The following is a 27706-nucleotide window of genomic DNA, read 5'->3' as shown; positions in this document are numbered from 1 at the left end:
AATTACCATATTAAGTCATTTACTAAGCTGTAATACAGCTCTGCTCTGACCTACCTTGTTCTTCTATGATTGGCAAATAGATTATATTTCTGTATGTTATAGGTACAATATATACATATTGTATATATAATGCAAAAGAGGAAAAATGTATTCATACTGTCTTTATTATTACAGTTACCCTTACTGGTGCTATGGATTAAAATTATTGTTTGGGGTCACTTGCTTTTGGCCAGAAGAAGTTCTTTTAGTATTTCCTGTAAGGTGGTTCTGATAGTAGTAAATTCTGTTTTTATTTCAGAATGTTTTTATTTCATCTTCAGTTTTGACTAACAGTTTTGCTAGGATTCTTGGTTGACAGTTTTTTCTTTGAGCACTTTGAATGTCATCCTATTGGCTTCAAGCTTCCACTATTTCTGCTGAGAAGTCAGCTGTAAATCTTACTGCATTCCCCTTGTAGGAAATGAATCATTTTTCTTGTTTCAAGATTTCCCTCTTGTCTTTGGTTTTCAACATTTTACTAAGATATGCCTTTCTGTGGATGTTTCTGAGTTTATCTTAGAGTATGGTGAGCTTCTTAGATGTGTATTGTTTTTCAATAAATAAATGTGGGACTTTTCAGACATTATTTCTTCAAATATTTTTTCTGCTCATTTTTTCCCTCTCCTTCTGAAATATATGAGTATGTTATTACAACTAATAACATCTCATCTTTCTCTGAGGCTTTGTTCATTGTTTTTTCTTTCTGTTCTTTGGATATTTTACTGATCTTCAAGTTTATTAATTCCTTCTTTTAGGAGTGTCTGGCTGGCTCAGTCCATAGAGCATGTGACTCTTGATCATAGGGTGGTGATTTCAAGCCCCATGTTAGGTGTGGAGCCTACTTAATAAAAAAGTAAAAATAATAAACATTGTTTAATTCTTTCTTTAAAAAAACATTTGTTATGGTATACTTGATGTACATTATATGTCATCTTCGCACAGGGGCCATGCTAATCTTCTCTGTATTGTTCCAATTTTAGTATGTCTACTGCCAAAGCAAGCACATGTACATTAAAATGCACATAATGTAAGTGTGCACTTTGGTGAATTTTGGCATATGTATACACCACAACCACATGCGTATACACCACATATCCATAATGCCCCAAACTCCTTGTGCCCCTCTGTTCTCCCATTCTTCTTCCCCATCCCAACAACACACCCCCAAGCAACCACTGAACTGCTTTCTGTGACGACAGGTTTTGCATCTTCTAGAATTATATATAAATAGAATGTGCAATATGAGATTTTTTGGGCGGGGCTGGTCTGTCTTCTTCCATTCAGCTTATTTTGATATTTCTTCATGATTGTGGTAATAGTTCATTTTTTAAAAGATTTTAAACACTTCTCGCATTTTATTTATGAAAAATCTGTGGGTCTTTTATTTTTTACACATTTTTCCAACTTTATTGAGACTTAATTGAAATAAAACATTGTTTAAGGTATACATGATTTGATATGTGTATATATTGTGAAATGATTACCACAATAAGGTTAGTTAATACATCCACCAACTCACATGATTACCATTTCTGTGTATGTGGTGAGGACATTTAAGATGTATTCTTAGGTACTTTCAATTATATAATATTGTCAACTATAATCCCAATGCTGTACATTAGATCCTCAAAACCTAATAATTGCACAACTGGAAATTTGTACTCTTTGACCAGCATCTCCTCATTTCTCCTACCATCACCTCCTGCCCCTGGCAACCACCATTTTACTTTGAGTTTGGCTCAGATTCCACATATGCATTCTGGAATGTGAAATATGTTGTGTTTTTGGTTGTTTCAAGATATTTTTTGATTTCCCTTTTGTTTTCTTCTTTGATTCACTGGTTGTTCATGAGTATGTTATTTAATTTCCAAATATTCGTGATTTTCACATTTTCCTCCTGTTATCAATTTCTAACTTCATACCTCTATGGTTAGAAAAGATATTTGGTATAACTTCAGTCTTCAATTTGATAAGATTTGTTTTGTGACCTAACATATGATCCATCCTGGAGAATGTTCTGTGTATGCTTGAGAAGAATAAGTATTCTGTTGCTGTTGGATAGAATGTTCTATTTATGCCTGTTAGGTCCATTTGGTCTAAGGTATAGTTCAAGTCCAATGTTTCCTTATTAATGTTGTGCCTAAATGATCGATCCATTGTTTAAAATAGAGTACTAAAGTTCCTTATCATTATTGTATTGTCTATTTCTTCCTTCAGATCTGTTTCTTTTGCTTAGGTACTCTGATGCTCAATACATATATATTTACAATTGTTACATCTTCTTGATGAATTGACCCATTTTTCATTATATTATATCCTTTGTCTTTCTTCTTATAGTTTTTAACTTAAAGTCTATTTTGTCTGATATCAATGTAGCTACCCTCGCTCTTTTGGTTTCCATTTGCATGGAATTGCTTTTCCATCTCTTCACATTGAGTCTGTGTGTGTCCTTAAAGCTGAAATGAGTCTCTAACAGGCATAGTGGGGGTCATATTTTTTATCCACTTAGCACTATGTTCTGTGGAGAATAGAATTCATTTGCATTTAAAGTAATTATTGATAGGTAAGAACTTATAATGCTATTTTATTGTTTTATCACTGTTTTAAAGTTCCGTTGTTGCTTTCTTCCTTTCTTGCTGTCTTCCTTTGTGAAATGAAATTTTCCAAAGTGGTATACCTTGATTCCCTTTTTATCTTTCATGTTATCTATTGTAGGTTTTGCTTTGTGGTTACCATGAGGCTTACATAAAGTATCTTACTGATATAACAGTACATTTTACATTTGTAACAACTTTAATCATATACAAATACTCCACCCTCCCCCCCAACATTTTAGGGTTTTGATATAAAAATTTAACTTTTTATATTGCATATTCATTATCGCTATAGTTATTTTTAATACCTTTATCTTTTAACCTTTATACTAGAATTAATCAACACACCATCATATTACAGTATCAGAGTATTATGATTTTGACTACATACTTACCTTCTTCAGTGTTTTATATCTTCATGTTTTTCATTTTACTAGCTAGTATTCTTTCATCTCAGATTGAAGAACACCTTTCAGCATTTTTAGTAAGGTTTGATGATGATTAATTCGATTTGGGAATATCTTTCTCTCTCCTTCATTTCTGAAGGACAACTTTACTAATAAAGTATTCTTGGTTGGTTTTCTCTTCAGCACTTTGAGTATATCATCCCACTCTCTTCCGGCCTGCAAGATTTCCGCTGAGAAATCTGCTAACAGACTTACAAGGATTCCCTTGTCATGTGATTTTTTTTTCTCTTGCTGCTTTCAAAACGGTCTTTTATTTTAGACAGTTTTATTATAATGTGTCTTGCAAAGAATCGCTTTGGGTTGAAATCTTGGGGAAAATTATAAATTTTATCAACTTAGATGTCCAAATCTCTCTCCAAATTTGGGAAATTCTCATTCATTAGGTCTCTAACCTTTCAACCCATTTCGCCCTCTCTTCTCCTTCTGGTATACCAATAAATGCATAGATTATTTTTATGGTATACCATGGTTCATGTAGGCTTTCTTCACGCTTTTTAATTTTTTTGTTTTCAGACTAGATAACGTTAAATAATCTGTCTTCTACTTCATAATAATTTTTTCTGCTTGATCCAGTCTGCTGTTGATGATTTCCATTGCATTTGCTTTCCCTAAGGTGGTGATGACTGCTCAAACATGTAGTTTCTCCCAATCACATGGAATCCAGTTTCTACGCATGCTCACTGGCCATCTGCAAAGGCTCATTCTGACCATTCTTGCCCTCAGGGGCATGCATAAGAAGGCAGTCACTGGGTATGGGTGTGTCTGAGTGAGCTGCACAGAGCTTGGTGGTAGCCATAGGCCAGCTGAAGCGATCAGTACGGGAGACAACCTCAGTGGCTCATGAGTAATTTCCTGATAGAGTTCCCAAAGCAGTTAATAAAATGTGTGTTCCTTTGATATGTTCCATTCCCAGCCTTAGCTGTTGTTCTCCCAGCATGACTGTCCACCCCCAAGTTATGTAGTTCACAACCCAATATTCTGGATGGAGTGAGAAAGAAATGGGTTTTGGGAGTATCCCACACAGCTGGGGAATCCAGCACCTGCTCTCAATTTCCCACATGGAGAAAATCATGGGCAGAGAAAGTCTCTATTGGCATTGAGCTGTGCTGTCTTGGGGAAAAGGTGACACAGGTAAAGTAAAACAGCTTCATTTATTGTCTTCAATAGATCCAATCTTGGATGGTTTTTCCTCCAAGTATGCTGAAACCTCTCTGATGGACCCCTGGAGTCCCACAAAGGCACTCTCGTCCATGAGTGATTGTCTAAATCACTGTTCTTTGAGGGTAGGATAGTAAACTTCATCCTGAAACTTCTGAAAACAACTCTCATTAATTCTTTCTTTTGCCAGTTGAAATTTACTGCTGAGCCCCTCTAGTGAATTTTTCGTTTCAGCTACTGTGCTTTTCCACTTTGGAATTTCCATTTGGTTCCTTTTTTTGTAATTTCTATCTTCTTAATGATATTCTCTATTTGATAGGACTTTGTCATCATACTTTATTTTTTTAAGCATTTCTTTTAGTTCATTGAACTCAATGGCTACTTTGAAGAATCTATGTATTAAATCCAACATGCCACTCTCATAACCAGTATCTGCTGCCTGCCTTTTTTTTTTTTAAATGACATATGGGTTATTTTTTCATCTTTCTTTGCATGTTTCATAATTTTGTGTTAGAAACCTGATATTTTAGATAATATGTTGTCCTAATTCACAGTACTGGTCTCCCCACTCTGGGACTTGTTATTTTTTATGCTTGCTTGTTCATTTGGTAGCTAGATAGCTTATTTTCGTAAATTCTATGCCCCTAATTCCCATAGTGTTAAGCCTCCGACTTGCTCCCCTGGGGAGATTTGGCTTTGCCTACAGTCATCCTGAGAGGAGAGCAATTTTGGAAGAGTGCTTGGTCTCTTTCTCTGACCACACCTAGATGTTAAACTCCACTAAATATGGCCAATTGCTTTACAGTTTTCACCAATGAACTTCGGTATAAACTACTCCACAGAATAAACTAACCAAATTGACATTACTTTGAAGGGAGAGTTTCAGAGGTCCATGTTTGAGATTTGTTCTGACACTAAGAGTCAGTCTCCTAGTAAGCCTATACTTAAATCTATATGTTCAATCAATCTACCAATCTCCTCTCAAATTACCTTTCACCACAAGCTCTACTGTTTTTGAGAGTACCCTTAGGCTTGAACTTCTCTACACTCTGCTGTAGGGAAGGGATTAGGAGCTGTTTTATGACCCCCTTCTCACTACAGGGAAAATCTGTGAGCCATAGCTGTGAAGTTGGGAGATGGACAATAGCACGCTTTACTTTGAGTGACATCCCATCTTTAGAAGCTGAGTACTCAGTGGTTGTAGGTGATGTAGAAGTCTCAGGTCTTCCTGGTTTGTCTGTAGTGGTGTGGAACCACTACTTTAGAGGCTAGGGCAATTGGACTCTCTGTATTCTAAGCAGCACTGTGCCCAAAGTAGAGCCTCCATCCCAAGAATGAGGACTGGGCAAAAAAAGGGAGCCCCCATCTCTTGAGTCACACTTGGCTAGCAAAACGTAGCTGGAGGCAGGATGAGAAATGCAATTGCCCTGCTATTTCCTGGAAGATAGCCCTCCAAGTGGGGGCGGGGGGCGGGGGTAGAAATCCTGTCTTCTTGATTGCACTGATATGGAGTTACCATCTTGCTCAGCTGGGATAGGTCCGGGAAGCAATGGGTCTTGGTGCAAATACCACAGATTCTTTACCAAATTTTAGTAAATTTCCTTGAATAAATGTTTCTTTACTTGCTATATATCCTTTAGAACATTTCCAAAGACTGTAAATGGTTGTTTTTGTTTTTTAATAATTGTCACCAATTTTGCTAAGGAGTAGGTCCACAGAGCTCCTTATGCTGCCATGCTGGAAGTCTCTTTCAGCCATTGAGCTTTTTAAAGTGTAAATCAGATCATGTCCCCCTTGAAAACTCTCCAAAAATTCCCTTCACATTTATAACACAGTCCAAGTTTCTCCTAAGCTCTACAAAGATCTACACGATGCAGCCTCTGCCAACCACTGGCTATCATTCTTTACCACTTTTTATGTACTTTATTTACTCTGCTCTAATCTCTGTCCTAACAAGGGTGGTCCTCTTCAGGGTCTATCTTCTATTCCCTTTAAAAAGCTCTCTTCCTAGATTTCTCCATGGCCTCCTTACCCATTTCATTCAGGTCTCTGCACAAATGTCATTTCAAGATATTTTCTAAAATAGTACCTGCCCTCCATTCTTTATCCATGTGTCCCACTCTGATTTTCTTTACAGCACCTAAATTTACTTAACCTATTCATTTTCTTACGTGCTTAAAGTCTGTTTCCCCCATTGGAATAACAACTCTAAGAAGGTAGGGGATTTTGCAATCTTCTTCACCACTGTATCCCCAGTATTTAGTACTTGGCACACAGTCAATACTCAATAAATACTTGTTGAATGAATAAACATAAACAAGAACTGAAATATTTTTAAAGCTATTTACATCTTAAATGACATTAACAGAGAATATTTTTATTTATAGCCATAAAGAGAATGATTAACAGAGTATGGGAAAAATAGTTGTTCATTTGGCTTAGGAAATATAAACAAAGTGGCCAATATCCAAGTATTTAATATTCAGTTTCAGTAATCCTAAAACTTATTTTTAGAAATAGCACTGCTGACCTGCCCTTGCCTTTACACTACATATACCAGACACAAAAGAAATAATCATCTCTAATTTAATGGGAAAATAAAAACAATACTAAAATGATAAATATACTATGACCACTAGTTTTGACAATTGGGGTATCAGAAGATTTAGAAGCTAATCAATTTGAAAATCCTTAATCAAATACAAATTTGTCACTGTCACTAATTATAAATAAAAGTCTTTAGCATTAAAAAAGTTAGGATATTACTTCCATTTTTTCAGTTTCACTCCATATACCTTCCTATCATAGGCCAAGTTTTGCAATGAGCTTAGCAAGGCTAAGCAAAAGAATCTTAGGTTATGGAGTTTTACCTTGAGTCCTGTCTTCTCGTCATCACTTCCATTATTTGTAGATGGTGTCTCATCTCCTTGCCTGGAAACCAAGACAAAATCTTCACTATTAAGAGTAGATACTGAGTCTGAGGAGACACTGATTTTTCCAACAGAAGCCTTGTCATCCATGACTCAAGAATGAAGCTCAACTCATGAATGATTAAATATTTTAAAAATGCCTGAAAAACAAAAACCATAAAGATACTCATATAGAATGTCTGCCAGATATTCAGTTATGCTCTAATTCTTACAAAATACATATGGAAAAACTTAAAAAAATACTTTCAAAATCTTTTCCCAAGACTTTCACTACTTACAACTTAGGCTTTTTATTCCAGATAATGAAGGAATTTGATGCTATTCAGGGCCAGGATATTTCAGATTAAAAACAAAACAAAACAAGACAAAACAATAAAACAGATTCCCTTGAGAATAACTGCCTACCTACAGTGATTTCTTTGGCATATGTTACAACTCTATTCTTGGACTTCAAAAACTATGAAGTACTAAACTTCTGTTTTCTACCCTTTAATTTGTAAAGCTGTACACATAAATGAAATTGAAAGCACACAAGACAATAAGGTTTTTCTAATGTTACTGATATTTAAATTTAAAATATTAACAAGATGCTTTTAAGAAATAAAATTTCATAGTCACACTCAAGAGAAATAAATTCAAGGCAGAGCAAGCAGAAATTCTAGAGCTGGGAAATACCTTACATAGCAAGAAATCAGAAATCCATTAAAAACTCAATCTTCCCATCCCACAGTTTCTTAAGAGTTCAACTCAACATGAACATTACCAGTAAGTTTCATGCCAAAAATTCCCAGCAAGAAGTATAAAAGTACGTCACTTATGCACTCAAATATTTATTGACTCCTGGAATAAAACTTAAACTCATCTACCATTTAAAAACCTGGGTCTGAATACTTTATGGCAATGTTCCCATTTGGTTGCCAGAACAGCAAGAGAACAAACAATGCAACATACTCAGAAAGCTTTAACCAATAAACAGTAGCAGTTCTAGCTCTCTGCTCATCTTGTACCTCAAAGAGGTAAAGGTGCTGAGAGCCTATTTAATCTCTCCAATTAACAAGTCCTGATTTATGCTTTGTGTTTTTAACTGAACATATATTTATTGAGCATACACCATGTGCCAAGCACTACTTTCCCTTCAAAGGCTCACAACCAGATAAACACCTGGCAGCAGGAATTACACAATCCCTCAGTATTACAGTTCAAAAGAAACTTAGAAATAATCAATACTGTTAAACAGATAAGAAAATGGCAACCCCAAAAGAAGGTAATTTACCTAGGCATAACTAAGGATGGAACCCTTACTACTACTACTTACTTCTTTCTATTTAAACTAATTTCCTTGCTTAAATGGCTATCACAGCTTTACATTTCATAGGACTAAATTTAAATGTATAGGGTGGCATTCAAAGACACTTCAAAATGTACTTCTTGAAAACTTTTTAATGTAGTTTTGCTTCATCCATTCAATGAATACTCACCAAGTGTCTAGTGTATAAAGAATAATACATGGTAAGCAAGAAAAATTAAGATTCTTGCCCCAAAGGAATGTATACTGTAGCAGAGAACAGAAGTGCATTGAACAGATTAATAGGTACTGATTTAGGGTAAAGAAAACTATGGGAACATGTTGCGAGAGGGATTTAGACATGGAGAGTTAAGGAATATATTCACCTGAAACTAGGAGGATATTGTATGACAATTATACATCAATATAAAAAAAGAGAAACATATTAGAAGAGGTAATGTCCTTACTAAAGATATATACTTTAATACATCCATGTATTTGCCCTCATTGGATCCTCCTCCTAAAGTGGTTTTCTTGGTTTTGTACTCCATTAACTCCAACTCATCATTCATGATCTAACTCTCCTTTTCCTAGTAGCTTGCCGATCTCCATCCCAGAACCAAATAAAACTGCTTGCCTTATTTCTGCTCCTATAGCATTTTACATTTTTATAGTACTATTGTGATGTATTACAATTTGACGGCGACTGCCTCTTAATTTATTCTTCCTATTATTTATTACACAGATAAGGAAATTGAGACCTAGACAGATGGTGTAACTTGTTCAAGGTAATGGTTGTAATGTAAATGGTTAGAGGCAAAGGCAAAAACTGAACCCAGTTATCTATTATTCCAGAAGCTATGCTCTTTCTGTCAGATTATGATACCTTTCCAATGCCACAAATCTGGGCCTTGTCCCAAAACCCTCAGTATTGGGTTTTGGAGAACTAGTATTTTAGGCAAGGTTTTTCATGCTTAATTAGATTTCCATTCTTTTAAATTGTGATTAATAGGATAGCAAAGTGCCTCGGAAAGTTCTCTAAAGCTACGATCTGAGACACTGACTGCTTTCTATAATACTCTGGACTCAAAAAATAATATACTTTGGTATTTAAACACTATGAAACTGAGAAGACTTGTCCAACGCAAAGTTCAACCTATTTCCTTTGAGGAGATGACAAGAAAATACACTTTATAAAATACTTTACTATTTGTTTTGGCACCTGTAAAAAACTGAATCACTCAGTGGGAATGAGGTTTATCAAAACATGAAGTAGTACAGGAAAAGTTATACAAGATTCCCCTTCTCTGGCCTCCACAATAAAGAGGTGTCCCAGAACTTGGTGTACTCCTGGCAAAATTGTATTCATAATCTCTCTCGAGACCACAAGAGGTAATTGTTTTGTTTTTAATCCCTACTTATATCATTTACCACAAGAAGCCTCCTACTGTAATCCTTCATCCTTCAGACTGCAATTCTAGATCTAAACCTCATGGATAATAGAGAACAAGCTTCTTCCCCCAAATATCCTGCACTACCATCTCTCTTCCTACTTTTCCCCATAATATCCATCACCATTTGACACACTTTATGTTTTAATCATTTGTTTTTAAATATCATGTAAGCTAGAATCTAAGTTCCACCAGGGCAGAGATTTGTGTCTGTTTCATTAACTGCTGTACCTTATCACCTGGAACAATGCCTGGCACATAGTAGGTGCTCAAATATTTGCTAAAAAAATTAGGATAAATGGCAAATAAAGATGGAAAAGAGCAAGAGGCACCCAATGAAAAGATCTTTTCCTGACTGACAGTAAGAACAGAAGTCATATTTGTAAGGTAAAGCACACAATTAAGAGGAAAAACCCAAGTTAGAATACTGGTTGCACTACCTAATAGTGTGAGCTTTGTCATAATAAGCCTTAGTTTCCATAAGTGAAAATGATGTACTATCTACCGCACAAAACTATTATAAAAATTACTAAGGAACACATGTACATCTCATTTAATAACAATCATAAAACATTGTAAGCACCCAATAGTTATAGCTTTTTAAGCTAACTTCCAATTTTAAAAGAATTAACAACTATTAGGGCACCTGGGTGGCTCAGTCAGTTAAGCATCTGCCTTCAGCTCAGGTCATGATTTCAGGGTCCTGGGATCGAGCCCTGTGTCAGGCTCCCTGCTCAGCAAGGAGTCTGCTTCTCCTTCTCTCTTTGCCCCTCTCCCCTCTCGTGCTCTGTCTCAAAAAGTTCAATAAAATCTTAAAAAAAAAATAAAAATAATAAAAATTAACACGTATCAACTGATTTAGGTAATTCAGTTTAGGAAACACAATACTAGGACAAAAATATATAGCTTTCCTATTTTCCACATTCTAATTTCTTTATATCTAAATAAATGTGAAGGAATACTCTGAATAAAAAAATGTTTTATCTTTGTATAATACTTTACAGATTACTAAAACATACACATTCTTTATCTCATTTTATCATCCTAACAATTCTATAAGGTAGACAGAGTAAGGATGTTTATCCCATTTTAATAAGATAATATACATATATGCACCCTGGTATTGGTAGGCACCAATTACTTCCTTCTTTTATACAAGTGACGACATAGACCCTAGCATGTCTAGTTACCAACAGGGCCAGATTGGTGAGTCAAGTTCAAGGATGTTTCCTTCTCTGTCTCCTTTAATAAGTCAGTAAGTCACTTCTGTTTAATTATGCAGCCTCCTGCATCAAACCCAAAAGTTCAATTGTTATATTTTTCATTAACTTCTTTCATTACTTTTATCCTTGAGATATAAAAGATCCCTAGAGATCTTCTGATTGAAGATTAGTCTCACGGGGGAGCCTAGCTGGCTCAGTCAGTAGACATGGTTGGTAGACATGTAACTCGATCTCAGGTTGTGCGTTTGAGCCCCATGTTGGGCACAGAGATTTAATAAAAAATATTTTTAAAAAGGGGCGCCTGGGGACACCTGGGTGGCTCAGTCGGTTAAGTGTCTGCCTTCGGCTCAGGTCATGATCTCAGGGTCCTGGTATCGAGTCCCACATTGGGCTCCCTGCTCAGCGGGGAGCCTGCTTCTCCCTCTGCCTGCTGCACCCCCTGCTTGAGCGCGCTCTGACAAATCTTTAAAAAAATAATAAATAAAAAATAAAAACAGGTGCCTGAGTGGCTCAGTCATCTGAGCATCCAACTCTTGATTTTGACTCAGGTCATGATCTCAGGGTTGTGGGATGGAGCCCTGTGTTGGGCTCCATGCTCAGTGTTGAGTCAGCTTGGGATTCTCTCTCTCCCTCTCCCTCTGCCTGCTGCTCCCCCAGCTCGTGCTCTCTCTCTCTCAAATAAATAAATCTTTTTAAATTTAAAAAAATAAAATAAAATTAGTCTCATGATGTCGAAAATGTTTACAAAGTTTTTGCCTAAATTTACTGTTTTGTTCCCTAAGTGACAAATTTATGCTTAACTATGTACTTCTGCAAAGATCATGGCAAATAATGCACCTCAGTCTGCCAAAAGAAGATTAACTTCCATTCTCAATCTCCTCTTTCTTAAACACTTAAGAGACCCAGCTAATGGAGAGTAAAATGGAGAAGAACTGGGGCGCCTGGGTGGCTCAGTAGGTTAAGCATCTGCCTTCAGCTCACATCATGATCTCAGGGTCCTGGGATTGAGCCTCATATCCGGCTTCCTGCTCAGCAGGGAATCTGCTTTTTTTTTTCCTCTTTCTCCCCAAACCGCCCCTCCACCCCCCGCTCCTCCCCACTGCTTGTTGTTTCTCAAATAAATAAAATCTTTAAAAAAAAAAAAGAAAAAAAGAAAAGAACTGCCCATGATAAAGGCTCTTTTGATAGTCCTTCAACAGCAGTGGGCTCTTGGATAATCAGTGTTTACTTTTAAAAAACTTGAACTCTTTTTTTGGACGGAGTACTATCAGATATTTGTATTGTTTCTAATTACTAACATTCAGAGTGGCATAAATTTGCTAATGTGCAATCAGTAGAGGCAAAAATCACCTCCCAATAAGTGACCTACCTAACGTGATAAAAGAGGTATGAGTGATACTTGTAATTGAACTTGACATGCTTGAGACAAAATGTGCTAGTTCCCAGCCACTATTCTAGGGCTCTAATTCATCTTTATTTCCTGAAACTCTTTCTTCCTAAAGTAGTATTAACTGCCTCCACCTCTACCACTTTCAATAGGACACTCCAAAGAGCAGTCCCTCTCAAAAATCTGGCTCCTCTATCCCTCACCAACCCTTACTGAACCTCCTCTTTTAAAAACTTAATTAAAACTCATCTGTGGGGGTGCCTGGATGGCTTAGTCGGTTGAGCGTCTGCCTTTGGCTCAGGTCATGATCTCGGAGTCCTAGGATCAAGCCCCATGTTGGCTCCCTGCTCAGCGGGGAGTCTGCTTCTCCCTCTCCCTCTGCCCCTCCACCTGCTCCTTCTCTCTCTTGCACACTAATAAATAAACAAAACCTTAAAAAAAAAAAAAAAAAACACCTCATCTGTGGCCCTGGGTATTTTGTTTACCCTCTGAGCGTCTTTTTAAAAGGAAATAAATCAGTCAAGGTCAGTACAAACTTTCAAAACCCAAAGAATTTTTTTTCAGTTTGCATCATCTTCTACCGCTGAAATAAATGAAAATGCTGACCATTTCTTTATTCTAAAACTTTTTTCTTGCTTCCATTTTCTACCTCTACCTTTTCTCAGCTGTCACTTAGTTTCCCTTTCTTCTGACCTTTTTTTTTTTTAAGATTTTATTTATTCATGAGAGACGGAGAGAGAGGAAGGCAGAAAGAGAAGCAGGCTCCCTGTGGAGTAGGGAGCCTGATGCAGGACTCGATCCCCTTGGGATCATGACCTGAGCTGAAGGCAGACGCTTAACCAACTGAGCCACCCAGGCACCCCTCTTCTGCCCATTCTTTAAGTTCTACCCTGTTCCTCTTCTTTTTCCACTTTTCCCTGGCTCTCTTATTAGCTCACACGGTTATGACTTTTTTTTTCTTTTGGTATGCTGACGATACTCAATAGCTCTCTCTCTCCTCTCTAATTCCATATGGGTATTTGTTACGTTTTTCTTTTCTTTTTTTTTTTTTTTTTTAAGAGAGGGAGGAGGGTGAGGGGAGGGGCAGGGAGAGGGAAGAGAGAGAATCTCAAGCAGGCTCCATGCCCAGCACGGAGCCTGATGCGGGGCTTGATGTCACAATCCTGAGATCACCACCTGAGCTGAAATCAAGAGCGGAACGTTCAATCGAATGAACCACCCAGGCACCCGTGTTTTCCTTTCTATTTAGTATTAAGTGTCTGACATGTGCCAGGCACTATGTATAATGTTATGGTGAGGAGTAATAGGTAGTCTTGACCTAGGATAGGCTTACAGTGGTACAGAAAATGGGACAGATGACCAGGTAATTATAATATAGTGCTTGGTATAACAAAGGTATGCAAAGGATGTATACATAGGATAGCTCTGCTACATGTGTTCATGACCATCTCAAAATCAATTCCATGTAAACCTCTGTCAACCACACAAGCACATTCCTTCTTCCTCATAGGTTCCCCATCCTGGTTAACAACCACTGATCCAAGACAGAGATGTCAAAAAAGTCCTTGACTCATTTTCTCATTCTCCCCTGGAACACTAATGGATTTTAGTTCCAAAACATACCCCAATCTTATTTTTTCTTTGCCATCCTTCATGTCACTGACTCATGAGTACTTCATTCTCTTTCAACTTAGCTAAAACGTGGAGGGGCAGAGGGAGAGGGAGAAGCAGACCTTTTCTAGACTCTCTCTAGTCATTATCAAAGTCCTGTAGCTAATATCTAAAATTTAGATCTGATCATATATCCCACCCCTTCCTCAAAACCTTTGACTGCTCCTGACTGAAAATAGAATAAAATTCAAACTCTCTATATCATTAGTCTTCAAAATATGGAGACAATCTATCATTCTAGTCTTATCTCCTTCTATCAAACCATACCAGAAACGCACCAAATATGTCATGCATTTTTATGCTTTCAAGCCTTTGCTCACATTGTTTGCTAATCTAGGAATATGTCTTCACTTCCCCACGTAGTCCTTCTCCCTCACCAGCAATCTTATGGTACAATCAAATATCCAAACTCCCCCCTTCCCTTCTGCAATATTCACTATTTCTCTCTAGGGCTCCTAAGGCTTTTGCTTTTTAATTCTATCACAAAATTATAGCATTTATCACACAGTAAAATAATACCATACCTCTTCCCTGCTCCACTGTATTGGTTGATCATTCATTCCAGAAACAATTACTAAGTACAAACCACTATAGTAAATGCTGGGAATACAATGAGCACAGACAGTCCCTGCGAACTATTTGTGGACTGGGATCTTGGATTTTATTCATATTATCTTTATATCCTTGTTTACTAGCAGCACTAAATAATTTTGGTTGAATAATACTCTTTAATCAGTGTTTAACTGGTAGGAGGACAAATGACAAATCTGCTATACTACATGCATGTGACTTGGGGATATGGATATGGATGACAACTAGAATAAAGAGACTCAAAAAGAACTACCTTTGAGTGTGCCTCCCTGACTCTTCATCAAGTTCCCAACTGTCAAGCTCAAAACCAGTTAACATCGAGTCAGAAAATATACCTGAGATTCCCTTTGGACCAAAACACTCTTATCACTTCCTTCCTAATACCCATCATTTTTGTTGCTCAACCAGTGAGCAAATGAGTACAGCTTTAGGGAATCTTAAGGGGAATACTTAAGTCATCTTGCTAAATATAAAGAGATAATAGTTATTAGTTCCTACTGCCAATTATATGGCCAACGTGGTACTAAAAAGCTTTATATGCATTATTTCTAATATTCACACAAACTTTGACAGATAGATATTGACTTCATATGACAAACAAACTGAGGCTTAGACCGGTTCAATAACCTGCTTAAGTTCACAGATAAAATTGTAGGTGCCTCTGTCCTTTTCTGGAATGCAGCTCTTCTCCTTGGTGTCCTTATCTCCATTCTCTCCCCATTCTAATCCACTCTTTATGTTAGATACCAGGTGTATCTGTCTAAAACACAGATAAGATTACTCTCTATTCAGAAAAAGACAAAATAGGAAGGAAGAGAATCAAGTCTCAAAGATGCTGTAACAGGCCAATTCCTCTCGGTTTGTAACCCTTTAAAATCAAACAGCGTACAAAGAAGTTTTTTTTTTTTTTTAATAACACTGTATTAATCTCAGCTTTTTCTTTTTTCCTTGGCTCAGATGTTTGTTTCCCTGCACTGGTTTTCACATGAATTTCTCACAGCCTAGCCCTGGGAAGGGTGGAACAAATCTAACAAAACTCAATGGAAAATCATCCCTTCTTTATAAAAATAAATTCCTTTCCACCACTACTAATTGCTAAACAATAGATGTGTCTTTGTTGAAGTCTAACGCTGAATTTGGAGGCTGTTTCTTTGAATTATTCTAGTGAGCTAAGAGAACCATATTAATTTAAGCCTTCTGAATAATTTCAGCTTCGCTTAAAAAACCAGAAACAAAAGAAAAAACAATCGTCTTGGGCCTACAGCACTTAAAAGCAAGAAAAACCAGCTTATCTAAAAGTCATCATCAGGCAAATTTTAACCTGCAATGCCTGTGACAATTTACTTCAACTATAAAGTGATTCTTTTAGTTCAATTTCAGATAAACTAAAAAGGATAATTTAATTATAGGAATATAGAAATTTGTAAGATAAAAGGGTTTACTTTTTTAATTTTTTAAAAAGATTTTAAAGTTTTAATCCTGTTAAATTGTGGTTAAATATACATTACTATTTTAGCCATTTTTAAGTGTACAGTTTTGTGGCACTGAGTACATTCACACTATTGTGCAACTATCACCACCATCGACCTCTAGAACTCTTTTATCTTCCCCAACTGAAATTTCCTATCCATTAAACACTAACTCCAATTCCTCCAGGCAACCAACACACTATTCTTTCTCTATGAATTTGACTATTCCAGGTACTTCATAAAAGTAGGGGAATCACACAATATTTGTCCTTTTGTGGCTGGCTTATTTTATTTGGTACAATGTCTTCAAAGTTCACCTATGTTATAGCATGTGTCTGAATTTCCTCTTTAAGGCCGAGTAATAGTCTATGGAATATACGTACTAAATTTTGTTTATCCATTTATTGGACAATACAAATTGTTTTTTCTTAAACATTTATTGGGGGGGGGCATGTTGGGCTCCATCCCAAAACCCTGAGATCATGACCTGAGTCGAAATCAAGAGTAAGATACCCAACTGACTGAGCCACCCAGGCACCCTGGTTAATACAAGTTTTTAAAGCCCGACTGTAACATGATATGATCTTTAGGGTAAAACTCACAAAATTAGTAAAGGGCCCAAAGAAGACAACTAGTATTTCCAGAGTTATTTCTCACTTTGTCATAATAAAGCTTTATTAAAGTTAATAGTCTGGTACAATATTAAAAAAATGAACTCCTTGGTCCTTCTGGATGTGACTTAACCGATGTTGTAGCTTCAGTTTTCTCATATGTGAAATGAATGAACATTTTCTATTCTTTTGTGATTGGGAGTAATCAGGAGGGGGGATGCCAGGTGCTGTCCAATTCTAATCCATGATGTAAGCATAATTAGTTCCATTTCCGCAAATGAAGAAACAGAGTCTCAAGAGGTAGTAGTAGCTTACCTTCAGTCATATAGTAAGTACAGGACCTGGGATATCTATAAATTTCTGATTCCAATGTTCACACTCACTCCCCTATATCTTGAAAGGTACAAGAGGTAAGAAGAGGGGAAGAAATGCACATAAAACAATTCATTTAACTCTGAGTTAATTATTTGAATGCAGTACTGTTGACAGCTAAAAATAAATAAATAAATAAACCATGTAGGTGATTTCCCCATGTTCCTGTGGATATTTCAGGAAACACCACTTTAATTTTTTTCCAGAACTCAAGGTATGCTGACTTTATGCCACCTCAACACAGTATCTCCAAAACTAAATATTTAAATTATTTGGATGCCATTTCCACACTAGAAACCTACCTCTGGGAACAATGAAAGTTAGCTCATTCACAAAGTCAGATTGTATGTCTGACCTCCCTAGTACAGATTTGAAAAAAAAAAATGTTTTTTCTTTTTCTGGAACAGATTCCTAAAGCATAATGATTTACATTAGTGTTTTGTAAATCTAAAAATATGAATATTTTTTAAAATTTATTTGAGAGAGATAGACAGTGACAGAGATAGCGAGAGAGTGCATAAGCGGGGAGGAGAGGGAGAAGCAGGCTCCCTCTGAGCAGGAAGCCCAAGCAGGGAGCCTGACGTGGGGCTGGATCCCAGGACCCTGGGATCACGCCCCAAGCCAAAGGCAGATGCCCAATCGTCTGAGCCACGAAGGCACCCCTAAAAATATGAATATTTTTAAGCAACACAGGATTGTCCAAAGACTCTCCCTCATTTTAGGAAATTAGTCAATATAGTTCCTTCTCATCCACAGTAAAGAAAATGAATCTATTCCACTTAGAATATCAACCTGTCTACACTTCAATATGAAATGTTTATATTATTCATTTCTCCTTAAACTATGTGAATTTAATGCCAAACAAGCAAATTATCTGACAGATGATCAAAGCCGAAGATAAATACATTAAATATGGCTTCTCTTTTCTATAACCCTCACCACCCCCCTTTTTAAAAGATTTTATTTATTTGAAAGAGAGAACACAAGTGGTGGGGAAGGGCAGGGCAGAGGGAGAAGCAGACTCCCCACTGAGCAGGAAGCCTGACTTGGGACTGGATCCCAGGACCCGGAGATCAGGACCAGAGTCGAAGGCAGATGCCCAAGGAACTGAGTCACCCAGGCACCCCCTTTTCTATAACCTCTTTTTTATTTTCAGGGAGAAGTGTGTAGGCAAACCACAAATGTTTGGCAGATCCACACCTGTTTTCTGCACCTTCTGATATAAGGTAGCCAGAATTACACAAGGGTGGTGGGACATGGGACAAGTGTGTTGAACAGGGGATGGGCAAACAATAAACATTTCTTACACATCTTCATTCACAGCACTGGAATAGGCACTGTGTGAGAATATTAAAAAATGCACAAATATTAAGTTCCACAGATGTTTTTAAACCTCTGAAAAGATTGTTTCTCACAACCAAAAGCAAAAAATTAAGACTTGTTCCTGCTAGGGAATAATTTTTGTAAAGAAATATTGGCTTTTGAGGGGCACCTGGGTGGCTCAGTCATTAAGCGTCTGCCTTTGGCTCAGGTCATGATCCCAGGGTCCTGGGATTCAGCCCTGCATTGGGCTCCCTGCTCCATGGGAAGCCTGCTTCTCCCTCCCCCACTCCTGCTGTCCTGCATTCGCTATCTATCTCTCTCTGTGTCAAATAAATAAAATCTTCAAAAAAAAAAAAAAGAAAAGAAAAAGAAATATTAGCTTTTGAGGTTAGAGAGATTTCAGATTTTTCAATTCACAGAGAATTCAACAGGTAACTATGATAAGGATATAACCATTTCTCTTCTATAGATATATCAGAGGTCTATTCATAGAAAATCGTGTGTCACAGAAAAAGAGATTTACATGACATGTTCCTACTCTTACATTGCCAGAATCCGTTTATCAGCATACTTCAAGGGTGTAAAAGAGTTTATTACCTCTACAATAAAAATATTAAAATGATTAACTCATGGCTTTCCCAGTATTATACAAATGCCCAACATTTAATCCAATTTAGCCTTGCATGCTGTCTCTTAATACCCATGATGATACTTAAAATATGCTTCCAAAGAAAGATTCTGCACATCAATTCCTTTTTCTGATACAAGGGCCATCTTCAAAAAAAGGAAAACAAGATTATAACCACAGGTTGTTGGTTTTAATTACCAAAATGTATAAATAAGGGAACACATAATAAATTTTATATATCATATATAAAATAATGTAATGTATATTTATAATTTTGTATAATATAAATATTACATGTGAAATATAAAATGTTATATATTTATAATTATTTTTATATAATATAAATATTATAAAATATACATTTTGTATACATATAAAATATATATGAAATAATTTTTATATATAATAAATTTTATATATACACAAAATAAATGTTTAAAATAGTCAAATTATTGTTAATCTTTACAGTTAATAACATTTTGTTAAAGTTATCACAGGCACTAGTTTGCTAATGTACCTAAAGAAATAACAGATTTTAGCACGGAGAAAAATGTATTCCCACAAAGATTAATGGATTCCAAGGAGTAGTGATTTGTAACATAAAAAGCTGATGCAACCTTAATTGGAGATATGTAACAACCATGCATGAACTCTTATGAGAGATGTGGACCTCCCAATCTGGCAGCACAGCCATACAATTAAGAAGATACACCTCCTGCTTTAAAGGCATGGTCATATATACTATTTAATATCAGGTATGAATTTAAAAATAAGAGCTTTAGTTTTACTGTTTAGTGATCCACAAAAAAAGGAATTTGGGGGAAAAGTCAGGCCTGATAAAACTCTACTATGCTGGAAAGAACAATCTTCAAAAGAGTCTCATTGATCTACCTCAGAGATACTGGTTGCTTTGAAAAGAGGGAAACCTCCAGGCTAAATTCTATACACTAAAGTGTTTGTCGTGACTTGCAAACTGCCATATTTGTTCAGTTTTTGTATAGGAAGAGAAACAAGGCTGTTAGCATCAACAAGAGTGGTTATAAGTTTAAATGTATATCCAGTATTGTTTTGACTTAAGTTTTCTAAAGAATCAAGATCTCTCAGAAACAACACAGAACAGGAGGTGCGGGGTGGGGGATGGACCAGGTAACCAATTTATGTAAAAAAGAAACAGCTTTTAAGTTGATACCCACTGACTTTGAGTCCTCGGCCTTGGAGTTTCTTTCTTTGGGATCTAACTATGGAAAACCAATAAAACAAGGCAGTTGCATACAAAGCACCCAAATGTCAGCCAAACCCTTCTTTATGTATGTTGGTTAAATCAGCACTTCTTCGATATTTGAGTTCTAACTCCATGAAAGATTATTTATGAGTTCATTTATTCCACATGCTTGAGAAATCTAATCATACCTGATTATACTGAAAACTACAAAGATATTATGGGTAGCCTCTGTCAGAACCTCAGCACACCACTGTCTGTAAAGACACTCAACAGTAGCACTGATTTAAACTAATTATTTTCTGAAGCCTGTACTCAATGATCACTTATTAAAACAATTACTGTGAAATGATGAGACCTTCAAAGTAGGTTACACATTAGCTGGAAACATGCTCAATAACAATGACTTCTTAAAAAGAATGTGGGCTGTAAAGTTGAGATATATTTGGAGAAACTCATGTCTCTTCATGTAGGTAATGTGCACAATACACTTCTTTCAATATATAATGTAAAAGGTAGGAAACAGGTGTCTTCACTTTTATAGTGTCCCACTAAATTACCATTTAACCCAAATTAAGCATGTGTAAACTGCTAATAAAATACTACGCCAATAAGACCAAAATGCATAGAGTTGGTAGGTTAACTATCCAAACATATACCTTAACACCAATGACATAAGTTAATCAACTGTAAACTGAGTTATAAGATTGAAACAATGAAAAGAAGTGCACTACAACACAGCAGTTCAATTTTAATTAGTAATTTGAGTTAATTTGTATTCAAGCTACATGTGAATTTTAAATGTTTCTAGTAAATACAAATCAATCATGGATGCAAATATAATGCAATCTGAGGTCTATAAAGAACATAATGCTCTCCCATATTCATTTTCAGTTTTTTAAGTAAACTCTACTTAAAAACCTTCAATATATATAAAATAGCACCCTATACATGTTGAATTGAGGCCAACAGGTCCTTCGTCTAAAAAAAAGTTAAATGTATACTTCCTTGGCATCTAAGCTTTTTTTCAACTTTTCTAACATCAGTTTAATGTGATAAACACAGTGCAATTTACCCTCCATTGTTTTCTTTTTAAATAAACAAAGCAGCTGGAAACACATTCACTACACTATTCCAGTCACATGTACATGAACACAGGTGTTTATATGGATGAAAAAATATCAAATGAATGGTGAAAACCTGCCCCTGACAGTTTTCCCCCCAACTAATGAAAACCACAAAAGCCAAAAGATTTCAAATTCAAGTTGGAACACGATTTTAAACTAACGAAGCACTAGTAGCATGATCACTTAATACGGTCTTCTACATTTGCTTCCATGAATAAGTAATCCCCGAGAAAGCTTAAATACGGAGATGCCTGTAAAAACAGGTGCAGATGCTAACAGTCATTAGAACAGTAGCACCAAAGTAGTACTAGGCAATGGACAGCGAACTATTGCAAGTCTGGGATTATCCTCTGGCTCAACACCAACCCTGAAGGTTGCTGAGAATCAAGACATAGCAATGAGGTATCGGGAGCAGATACTTAAAGGACATGGGGAGAGTGAGACACTTTAACTGCAGGTGGGGAAAATGAGACAGAAGGATCACTACAAGTTGGCAGGCCAGCAATAAAAGAAAGCAAGTCTTTCAAATTTGGCTCAGCCCAGGAAGCTAGCTTGAGGCCCAAGCCAGCTGAAGTCACAAATACAGGCCCAGCTGGCAATGGGGAGAAACTGAGGCCAGATTCCCAAATAGGACCTGGCCCCAAACATGAAAGTCAAGAGACAATCCGGCTTTGCCTGGGGGTTAGAGGGACTGCCGCCAGCGCAGGACTCGGTAGACAGACACCCACCCAGACAGGGGGAACCGGTTTGGGCAGGGGCTGCGAGAGCGTTCCCGCCTGCGCATGCGCCCTCTCCCCTCCGCCACAGCTCCCCCTCCCCCCAATCACGGCTCCCCTCAGAACCCGGCTCGTCGAGGGAGGTGAGCGCAGTCTGGCCGGCCCAGCCCCGCGGGATAAAAACACAGCCTGGCCCCGAGCAGGGGCTGTCACAGGATCCCCCGGGGCTTGATGGATAGGATGGTGGGAGGAGGAGGAGGGGAAACGCGGCCCTACCCGACCCGCCGTCTCCTCCTCCGCCGCCCGCCGTTCGCCGTCCCGGAGGCTCCGCCGCCTGGGCCTCCCCAGCCGCCCTGCCCCCGCCCTCCCCGCCCCCTACTCACGTGAGAGTAGCTTCTTCCGCCCTCCGCCCCGCCTCCCGCCGTATTTCATAGGCCTGCTGCTAAGCCGAGCAGCCCCATTGGCCCAACAACAGGCGGCGAGGGCGTACTTCCTTTCCTCGAAGCTCCACCTGGGCTTTTACCCTGCCACGGGAGTCTGCGCCTGCGCCGAGTGTGCACTCTTTAAGGTGGAGTAGCACTGTGCTCTGTGTTTAGACTTGGACGGGCAGTGGCTCTGTGACTGCCTCAGGGACTGGAAGCAGGATGGCAGCGGAATCAGGCTAACTAGCGCCTGTTACGCCTAAAAGGAGGTACACATGCAAAGACCACTGGTGCTACAGCAAGAAATCTGCTCACCTTTCACGTTCAAGTACTATTTCAAAAGCAGCCCTTAACAGCCTTACTCAACTCACCTGGCCTTTATCGAAGGCGTGCATTATGATAGGTCTTTTTATGGGTATCTCATTGGCTTTACCACAAACCTGTGAGAATGTTCGATTTTTCTCATTTTATAAAGGAGTCCAACCTAAGTAACAGTTCAATCCAAAAGTCGAAAACTTTTGACTCAAGTCCAAGGGCCACTGGCTGCGACACAGCTGCCTTGAGGTACTTGAGACACACAGAACAGATCAGAAATAGCTTGTTTCAGAGTGTTAGACCCAAAGATGGGGCTGGGATTTTATTTTAAAATCCTTCAAAAGTGGGGCACCTGGCTGGCTCAGTCCTGGAGTGTGCGGCTCTTGATCTCTGGGTTGTGAGCTCAAGCCCTACGTTGCGGTATAGAGGTTACTAAAAAATAAAATCTTAAATCATTCAAAAGGGATATATAGAGCAAAAGCAATGAGATTTAAAGTCCTGAATGAATTTACAATGTAGTTGGTAACAGAAACAATGGCTACTAAAGGTGCTAATAAGTCATGATAATTTATAATTCTACAGCCTATCCCTTACTCTTCCCCTTTCTTTATTCAAATAGCCTATGCTCTTTTCCTGGTGAATGAGTCATGTAATGTTTTCCTGTGCATAATGTATCCAAATCAACCAGAGAAAACACAAAAATGTTGTGCTCTGTTGCAGTCCTTTATGTGACTTGTCTACTATTACAATAGACTTGGCTGCACTCCCACAGGAAAATAGCTTTGTTCCTTTTCTCCTTATACAGTTATATAATAATACACACCCATTTTAAAGTAGTAGTATCAAATAATAGATGCAGTATTATGAAACCCCCTGATATCCTGATGCACTTTTAATATTTTGGTGACTATACAATCAATGATTCTTTGATTCATATGTATACACCAAATATGTATGTAAACCTTAACATAAATTTTTTAAATAAAATTTTATTACAGATTGTACAGTATATGCCTTGCAGAACAGAAAACAGAGACAAGCTACAATAAAAAATAAAACATCACATTCCCACCACCAATGTTAATACCATAATGCATATATCCTTCTTTGTGTGCCAACATATTGTTTTTTAAAATGAGATCACATGGTTTAGCAATCTGCTTTATTCAATTAACAATATCTACTTTACCATTTCAGTATATTTCCCTCACATCTAATTCCTAGATCACATCCAATTTTCCAACAACCTGAAAGTATTTTTACAGTTGGCTTCCCCAAATCAGTAATATTTCAATTAAGTTTTCCTCTCATCTATTATCTACTATAATCAAATATTCTGTTGATTGAAATATATTTTTTTAAAGCTAGTTTTCCTAAATCAGTATCCAATCCAGGACCACACACTACATGTAGTTGTTCTATCCCTTAAATATTTTTTACTCTAGCACTTAAGAAAAATACTAAGATACTGGCTTACTGAAGAAATCAGGCCACTTGAAGTGCAAAATTTCCCACTCTCTGGATCTGAATGATTGCTTCCCCAAGAGGTTACTGAATTTGTTCCTTTAGACCTGGTATTTCCTGGAAACTGGAAGTTCTATTTCAAGGCTCAATAGATTAATGTGGTAAGTTGGAGCCAGAATGGGAAAATTCACGAATGCTAAAATTAAAAAAAGGAAATTCAATCTATAAACCCATGGGTGCCCTCAGAGGTTTTTAAGGACAGTGCCAATATCAGATTTGGATTTTCTAAAAGATTATTCTGGTAGCAGTAGAAAAGGCAAAATGGGGTAAATGGAACAGTTTAGAGGCCGACTAAGATCAGAAAGATTTGAACTAAGGCAGAAGGGGATGGGGTGGGAGGGAACACGGTTCAAGAGACATATGAAAAAGAAATATCTTCAAGTTTGCTGATTTTCTTCTGCCTGCTCAAACCTAATTTTGAATCCCTCTAGTGAATTTTTCATTTCTGCTATTGTACTTTTTAACTTCAGAATTTCATTTTGGTTCCTTTCATAATTTCTATATCTTTAATACTATTTCCATTTTTTTTTCATAGTTTTTCTGACTTCATCCATGTTTTCTTTTAGCTCAGTGAGCAACTTCAAGACAGTTGATTTAAAGTCTAGTAAGTCAGATGTCTCATCTTTCTCAGGGAAGGTTTCTGTTGATTTATTTTGTTCCTTTGAACAGGCCGTACTTTCCTATTTGTATGCCTTTTGATTCTTTGCTAAAAAATGGACATTTGAATCTTATGTGATAACTGTGGAAATCAAATTCTCCCCCTATCCCAGGGATTGCTGGTTTTTGTGTGTGTGGTTTGTTTTTTTAATTGTTGAAGGATATCTCTATGCCAGGGATCAGGATCAGCCTAAGGTGAAAGCTTAAGGTCTTCTCAGTTCTTTTCTGAGCCTGCATCTTTTCCTGGTTATACACAGTGGCTTTCTAATTTTCCCTATGTAAGTGGTTGCTTCTGAATGTCCTAAGCCTTAAATTTCTGGCTCCCAAATGGGGTAAAAGGGAAAACAAATAAACAAAACAGAAGCTGTTCCTTCAAATCCCATAGAAGCCAGCTCAGCCTATGGGGGCTGAAACAATGGCAGTGACTCTGTGCCTCAATCTCAGAACTCAAAAGGCGTAATCAGCAATCAAAACACAGAACTCTGGTATTTGGTGAACAAAATTCTTATTTCCCACCACAGCTCCAGCAGGCCACACCAGGAATGTGAACATGGCTGCCTGCCACAGGGCTGAAGGGTAGGAAGCAGGGAGGTGCTATCATGCTAAAGGCTGACATTGACTGAAACTAACCTCAATTTACCAACCAAACTTTCTCCTGGAAGATGCAAAAATTCAAACAGACTCCAGAGTTACTTCAGACAGTTTCTGCCAGTACAACTGTTGTCTAGGTAGAGGGATGGATTCCTTGTGCTTCCTACTCCATCTGAGGAACAGAAAGAAAAGAAAAAAAGAAATGTGAACAGTGAATGGAGTTTAAGGGATCTGTGGGACACTATCAAGAGAAACAACATACCACTGTGGGAGTTCCAGAAGAAGAGAGAAAGGGGAGAAAGAATAATAATCAGAGGTGCCTGGGTGGCTCAGTCGGTTAAGTGCCTGACTCTTGATTTCTGCTCAGGTCATGATCTCAGGATCCTGGGATTGAGCCTTGCATAGGGCTCCACGCTCAGCACATAGTCTGCTTGAGATTCTCTCTCTCCCTCTTTCCCTCTCTTCCTGCACTTGTGTGCACACTCTCTTTCTCTAAGATAAGTGAATAAATCTCAAAAAAAATAAAATAAAATAAAAGAAGAAGATTCAAACTGTAGAAAGCCAAAGAAAAGAGAGACTCTTGAAAGCAGCAAAAGAGAAGTGATTCTTCACATACAAGGGATCCTCAATAAGATTATCAGCCAATTTCTCATCTTAAACCTTGGAGGCCAGAAAGCAGTAGGTTAATATTATCAATGTGCTGGAAGAAAAAAAAAAAACTGTTGACAAAGAATTCTGTATCTGGCAAAACTGTCCTTCAAAAGTGAGGGAGAAATTAAAATAATCTCTGATTTTAAAAAAGCTAAGGGAGTTTACCACTAAACCTGGCAATCAGAAGTGCTATAGGCAATCCTTCAGGTTGAAATAAAAGGATGCTCAACAGTAATTTGAAGCCATATGAAGAAATAAAGATCTCTAGTAAAGATAAATGTGTGGGGAATTATAAAAGTATTATTATAATTCCAGTTTGTAACTCCACTTTTTATTTCCTATATGATTTAAAAGACAAGTGCATTAGAATATTAATCTATGTTATTGGGCACAGAGTGTATAAAAGATATAATCTGTAACATCAATAACAGAAAGAATGGGAAGAGCTATACAGGAGAGGTTTTGTATGCTATTAAAGTTGGTATCAATTCAATTAGATTGTTGTAACTCTTTGGTGTTAAATATAATTCCCATGACAACCACAAAGAAAATACCTATAGAATATCCACAAAAGGAAATAAGAGGTGAATTAAAACTTTTCACTAAAAAAAAATCAAATAAACACAGAAAAGGACAGTAATAAAAGAAATGAAAGGCACAAAGGCCTACAGAAAAGAAATAGCAAAATGGCAGAAATAATTCCATCCTTAGCAGTAATTACTTTAAATGTAAATGGTGTAAACTCTTCAGTCAAAGACAGAGATGAGCTGAATGGATTTCAAAAAAAAAAAGATCCAACCATCTATAGTCTAGAAAAGACTCACTTTAGATCCAAAGATATAAATAGGTTAAAAGTGAAAGTGAATTTTTAAAAAGATATTCCAGGGACCCCTGGCTGGCTTTAGTCGGTAGAGCATGCAACTCTATCTCAGGGTCCTAAGTTTGAGTCCCATGTTGGGCCTAGAGCTTACTTTAAAAAAAAAAAAAAAAAAGTTCCGTGCAAATAGTAACCAAAGAGAGCTGGGGTGGTTATACAAACGTCATACAAAATAGACTTTAAATCCAAAAAAAAAAGGTTACAAGAGACAAAGAAGGACACTATTTATTAATAAAAGGTTCAATAAAGCAAGATTATGTAAAAATTATAAACATTAACATACCTAGTAAGAGACCCTCAAAATATAGGAAGCAAAAATGACCAGAATTAAAGGGAAGAATAAACAGTTCTACAATAGTTGGAAACTTCAATACTCCACTTTCAATAATAGAACAACCAGATAGGAGA

The 27706-nt window shown here is 37.2% G+C and overlaps 1 protein-coding gene and 1 pseudogene across 8 annotated transcripts in view; both read right to left on the bottom strand.

The window, feature by feature from the left end:
* Positions 1–27706, bottom strand: part of RABGAP1 (RAB GTPase activating protein 1) — a 157712-nt gene that overhangs the window by 127146 nt on the left and 2860 nt on the right. For 2 of the 8 annotated variants that reach the window (XR_013443831.1, XM_078061731.1), the window contains exons 2-3: positions 25810–25942; positions 7129–7328 (exon numbers count right to left, since the gene is read on the bottom strand). Coding sequence is in view for 4 of the 8 variants with exons in the window: in XM_078061731.1 (XP_077917857.1) it covers positions 7129–7278 (150 nt within the window). In the remaining 4 variants the exon portion in view is untranslated. Of the gene's footprint in view, positions 1–7128; positions 7329–10570; positions 10736–17191; positions 17659–22537; positions 22622–25809; positions 25943–27706 lie in introns of those variants that run through there. The other 6 variants (XM_078061734.1, XM_078061733.1, XM_078061732.1 and 3 more) reach the window with 6 other exon arrangements.
* LOC118545561 (U6 spliceosomal RNA) lies at positions 931–1039 on the bottom strand (annotated as a pseudogene).

Source organism: Halichoerus grypus, chromosome 14 (assembly GCF_964656455.1).
Source record: "Halichoerus grypus chromosome 14, mHalGry1.hap1.1, whole genome shotgun sequence".
Lineage (NCBI taxonomy): Eukaryota > Metazoa > Chordata > Mammalia > Carnivora > Phocidae > Halichoerus > Halichoerus grypus.
Note: the sequence above shows the minus strand (reverse complement) of the source record. Positions and strands in the feature narration are given on the sequence as shown.